At 38.3% G+C, this 6,008-nt stretch overlaps 1 protein-coding gene across 1 annotated transcript in view; it reads right to left on the reverse strand.

Moving 5' to 3' along the window:
* Mmp2 (Matrix metalloproteinase 2) overlaps positions 1-4,267 on the reverse strand; it is a 114,125-nt gene extending 109,858 nt beyond the window's left edge. Inside the window, exons 1-3 of the mRNA XM_018027790.2 lie at positions 4,112-4,267; positions 1,474-1,829; positions 128-805 (exon numbers count right to left, since the gene is read on the reverse strand). Of these exons, the coding sequence (XP_017883279.1) occupies positions 128-223 (96 nt within the window). The 5' untranslated portion in view covers positions 224-805; positions 1,474-1,829; positions 4,112-4,267. The remainder of the gene's footprint in view (positions 1-127; positions 806-1,473; positions 1,830-4,111) is intronic.
* Positions 4,268-6,008: the final 1,741 nt, after the last annotated feature.

Consider the following 6,008-nt stretch of genomic DNA (forward strand, 5'->3'; position numbering starts at 1 on the left):
CTCAAACAATTTTCTAATAGATTCTTATCCATTAACAAATAATCGAAATTATCATATTTAATATAATTTCATATAAAAATATGGTTTATCACAAAAATGTGTAATTAATCTTATATCGTCTACTCACCACTTTGTCGTCCGCGTACATGACCGAAGACCGGGGTGTTCCCATAGCCATCACAGTGAACAGCACCATCGGAATCGTGCGAAGCAGTAGAATCATCTTGCGACCACGAATCCTTTCGCAAAACTTGCACAAATAATTTTCTCTCACTTGCACTGGTTTTCACGAAATGCGAAAGAATGAAACTGAGTGCTCGGCCGGAAATACAACGTAGACTCCACTGAGGCACTCGCGTTCGAATCGCGGAAGAAACAAGCGTAAAGGATACCGCGCGAGGAATCCAAGTGAATTCAACGGTACGAGGAAAAAAATGTGGTAAGGCAGCCACTGAATGGACACCAATAGCAGTGACGTCTAATCTAATCAATGAACACGGATGGCAGTGAAGAATCAAGCGAGGCGAACACGCGATTATACGTGTTCTTGGAGGAATCACGGTTTACTCAATGCCACAACTTTTCTTTTCTTTTTTCTTCTCTTCCCGCGAGCTCGATCCCCTTCCTCTTCTTTCACCCTTCCTGACTCGTAAACGTGTCTCACTCTTCTTCCGCTCGCGTTTCCTACGAGCGAATCTACCGACTTTCGTCAACTTGCCGTTACGTCGACGTCGACGACGAATTCCCAGCTCGTCCTTTGCTCCGTGTTGGGACTTCCCAGCTGATACCACGTCCATCCGCCGACCTACGAACAGTATATTAAAACGTTCCGATTGATTTCGACAATCATCGACTCTACAATCCATCACGCATGAAATAATCAAAGCTTAATAAAAAGAAACGTCTACTGTTCGTGTCTTTTGATCATTTATTAGGTCTTGATTTATGTATATTTCATATTTGACGTCAGTAAGTATACTTGACGTATCTCCCTTATTGCGGTTTATGAGAGATCCGTCACGATTCAAAGGAAGACCGTCGCGACAACTTGGAAATTACGCGCGTTCTGCTCCATCTTAAATATTGGTTTCCTCTCGGCATTTTCCTCTTAGAACTAAGCGATACAAATAATTACGACGATTTTCTTGTGTTCGAAACCAATAATAAATGTAAACTGATTTTGTTAAAAATACTTTAGAAAAATGAATTGCGATTTGCTAAAATGCAAGGCTGCGTTAATTCAATAATTTTCATTAAATAAAAGAACACGGAACAAAAGAATAATCATTGTATAAAAAATTCGAATGTCAGGTTCCTAAAATTGGCAAGTTCAAACGACACTCATTTTTCAATGAAATTATGTCGCACGAAAATCGCTTAGACGCATCAATGATAACACAATACGAGACATGAGGATGTGCAACAGGTAGAAATGTAATAAAATGAGAAACAGGCAATAAAAGCTGAACTCACTGTTCAGATCGGCGACCGGTAGGACAGTTGAATGCTCGGGAAGGAAGCATGGTACATTTCTGGTTTCACGCAGCAACGTAAGGACAGCATGTTTCCAGGATGTATCATGATCATCGCCTCTTCTTCGATTCCGGTGTGACTCAGGGACGATGACAGAATTCCGGCTACTTTCGAATACTTCCTGGTGGTCCCCGTGTCCAACGAAGCTTAACGACGCCACTCGTTTCGAATTGACTTTATCCGAGCTCCCAACTCACGATCGTTCGTCTCCCAGCGTTTTCCTCCTTAATCCGCACACTTGGTCTGATTTCACCCGACCAACGATGATTCCATGGATAAGTATTTCAACGATTTACCTGGAATGGAGGATACGCACTTCACAAATCCCATAGAGATGCGACGCTTCGCTGACTGTGACGCGCCACTGAATGGATCACGTGATTGACTCCCGCTTTCTTCACGTTAATTGGTTGATGATAAAAATTAAAATATATTTCATTATATGAAATAATAAAAAATAATAGACCGATTTGTAAATACAACTTTAGAATAAAAAGATATTTTGTATTCACATGTACAATTTTTTATACATATAAGACCTCACATGGACCGTAATAAAAGATATTATTGAAAGTCACGTATTTGTTTACGTAACCGAATATGTAGCTTACAAGTTTTCAAAGCTTTCAAAGCTTCCCTCACGTATCGAATTTGGTTCTAACGTTATCAGAAGATTATTTAATTTAGTCTACAGATGATTATATTTTAATTAATAAAATGTATCAAGAATTCTGTTGATCTTCCGATTTCAGTAAAAGCGAACGATTTTAAGGTTAAACATTATAAGAATTGTCGAAAGATAAAAGATTAATTCCTAATATAAAGGACAAAAGGGCAATACACCTGAATTGAATGAACCAGTGTTATGATTTCATTTCTCTCTGAAACGGTTCTTTGTTTCGTGTACAGTTTCGTAATTTTATCGTTTATCGCGTTGCTCGCTTTCATTCCCCTTCGAGCTCTTATTAAGACAGAGTTAAGTGTTACTTTACCCTAGCTTATCCCACACACGACTAGACGACAATGCATTGTTAGTAACGCGGATAGGTTTTTTTATAAAAACTGAATATATTTACGAATAATACTTGCAATAGTATTCCACATATTCTGTATATTCTAATAGTCATTTCTCGTTTGTAATAAATCGCTGTAACCCGAGCCGATTGAGAATGCACAAGTCAAGCGATTGAAAAATGAAAAACATCTCGAATGAATGCGCCGCTAATGATAATAAACGTTTTGGCCCGATTCAGATTCGTTGATCGGCGCAACAGCCGTGGAATTCGTCCGCAGAGACCGCGGATCAATTCTTTTTCTCTCACTTTCAGACACACATACACATACACACAACTGGCTAAAATTATAAACTCGAGCAAGGCAACGTTTCGTTTTTGTCACGACGCGACGACGACGACGGTGTAATGCTCCGGAAATTCTTTGAAAGATCGCGTAAACATTTGCATTTTTAAATAAACGACATGTGAATATAAAAAATGTATACCTAATTCAATGATTAATAAAATAGTAATTAAAAATGAGCAGTCACATTGATTTGATCTTATTTTAATACAACGTGGTAGCAAATAATTTGTGGGGATAATTTAATTAGTTTAGAGAAAAAAACTAGTCAGTGTATCAACTCTAGGCAAGCAATATAATCGTTGAGAACGATAGAGAGTAGGATAGCGTAAATAGTTCACGGGTATAATTTGCGGTCACATATTAATTAGGATTAATTTCGGACATAATTGCAAACGGAAATGCCTAACATTTAGTCAAAGAATAACAAATTATCGTTCTGCTGCCAGTGGCATGTTAATTATAACATGCTGTGTCAACATACGTTAGTTCAATCTCTAAATGAATAGAAAATGAGTTATTCAAAATTCGTACTTCGTCTTCGAACTGCGAAACGTAGAATCTGACAAAAGCAGTCGGAATAAACAGAGAAACGAAGACGAGGGATGAAAACCGCTGGCAGCGAAGGCGAACAATTTTTTAGTCACCCACCGACCAAGCTGGACTCTGTCACGACATAAAATGGAAGCACGTGTGTGCGTCACAAAGGATAGAGTAATCGTCCCAGTAGCAGGCATTCAAATAAATACATAGCATAAACAAAAGAGGAAAAAAAACACATGTACATACGCGTGGACGTCCCACACGATGGAGAAACCTTTCGTTAACCTAAACAAGTTAATTCATCTCCGTAACGATTTCCGAGCCGCTGTAAAAACCTCTTCTATACGGTTTCAATGGGTATGCATATACGTACACGTAAACACACACTATAGGACGTAGTACTTTCTCACAAACACGAATGACTGAGACACGAAAGGCATGCATACATACGTGATACGGTCGAGTACGTATGTACGATGTACATATGTTGTATAGTAATTAAAAAAAGAGTACAATCAGTCGAAATTCACCGCACTATCACCGTGAACGCGAGCGTGATCGTGAAGACGAGCTTTGTTCTCGATCGGGATTATTTCAATTGAGAAAAATTGGTGTTTATTTCGGAGCGACGAGAGAATGCGGTTTAGATATGACATTAAAAGATGTCGATTCTTACCAGGTAGTCGCGGGAATCGATGATGTTTGTTCACGGTCACGTTAGTCGATCGTTGACAGTCGTAAACCGACGGCAGGCGGTGTTTTCTTTATTTTATTTCGACTTCTTGGCACCGTGAATACGACGCGAACTATTCTCACGCGTACGGTGCGCCGCGTGCCGCGCGACTGACGCTACTTTCCTTTGAGGAGCCACCATAGGGTATCCCCACTCCCCGCCAGAAATGTGCTAGCTCGCCCTTGTTCAACGAGAAACTTTGTTCTTCAGGTCCCAGTGAACGTCCACCGGTAAATGCGTTTATTCTGTGAATGTCATACCCCATCTCATAAATAATGCAACTGAGTTTCGGATTCTAATCCCCCGGGTAGAGACATTATCTACTCTCAGTGAAAGAAGTTGATTTTTTATTTACAGACCCAACACATTCTTTGCATTTCTTTAATCTTTTAGGATTGACAGTAAGAGAATTTTATGCACTCCATGCATTGCATTGATTGCATAATATTGTCCTCGAAATACAAACTTTCCACTTTCGTAATTAATTATTTATATAAACAGGGCTTTGTTTCACTCATGAATGATCATACTATGGGTACTGTCGTTCTAATTTCATTATTGGATTATTGGGTTCTTTTATTTTCATTCTTGAGAACTCATGAGCTTTTAGTTTTACTACTATTTTCGATAAGTACAGTAAAACCTCGAACTTTATTCGAACTTCGTGTATCCGAACCACCTCGCTAAGAGCCTCTGATCTCTCGAACAGAAAACTAGTCAAGTAGGAATAGCAGGTGAGCTATCATCCAAACGGCGTTGTTCGCCGGACTGTTGAGATACTCAGAGTTCCACTGTATTAAAAATGCATGTTTAATAGAATACAAGTGCCTTCATTCATGTACGATACAACGGAAAATATACTGGAATTATCCTATAAATAATGCCAGTTATTCTTGAAATTGCTGCCTCGACGTATTCCGTTAGTGATTAAAATACGAAATTATATTGGCTGTAAGTAGTCAATTTTGGTAATGCTCATTTGTGTAAATAATAGAAGATAATTCGATGAAAAGTTAGCGAGACCTACGGCCGTCGCTACGCGTGTGGGTGTCTCGGGCGTAGAAAGTAGGTGTTTCAGGATTGAACGATGATAACGTTGGTGCCCGTGGGTTAGTGGTCACTCGAAATTACCATTATCTCTCTTTTTTTTTCTATACCCAGCTGCTCATCGAGCATATAAATAGGAAAGGGAGCACTCGAAATATAGTAGGGTATTTTCAGTCAAATGGATCGGGGCTAGTTTGAATGGAGAAAGAGATCGCAGTTTCGAATGTAATAATATGTTCTTGTTTTCAATTTAAGAAATAATTAAGAATTTCGTATCTGACTAAGTTCAAAATTCTAAAATTGGAATAGGTGATAGAAGGATGCTTTAATTTGTAGCGTGGATATGGGCTATCATACTTAATGACCTCGTTGGCTGCACGATATCGCGTAGAAAATGCGGATGGTCAATCTGAACTTCTTGTTTCAAACAGACGTTAATTAAGAAATTATTAATTAAAATAGAAAACCGTATAACGTTATTTTTAATACAATATAATGTCAATACGTACTTACAATAAATCTCTTATGCATGTTTCATTATTTCATTGCACAAAATTTTCTGTCAAATTCTGAATTAATGAAATAGATTTTTACGTAATAGAATCATAAGATTATGAATTATTATCAAATAGATCAATCAATTTATAAGATGCATAGTTATATTATTGAAGAATGTATTTAGTGGAACTGGAGCTAAAAGAGCGTAGCTATGTAACACAGAGACAGTTGTATCAATATCAATATCTGTGAAGAATAACATGGGCCAACGACCAGCCGTTTCCCGCGAGATAAA

Source organism: Ceratina calcarata, unplaced genomic scaffold, assembly GCF_001652005.2.
Source record: "Ceratina calcarata isolate Rehan_Ccalc_2016 unplaced genomic scaffold, ASM165200v1 scaffold43, whole genome shotgun sequence".
NCBI lineage: Eukaryota > Metazoa > Arthropoda > Insecta > Hymenoptera > Apidae > Ceratina > Ceratina calcarata.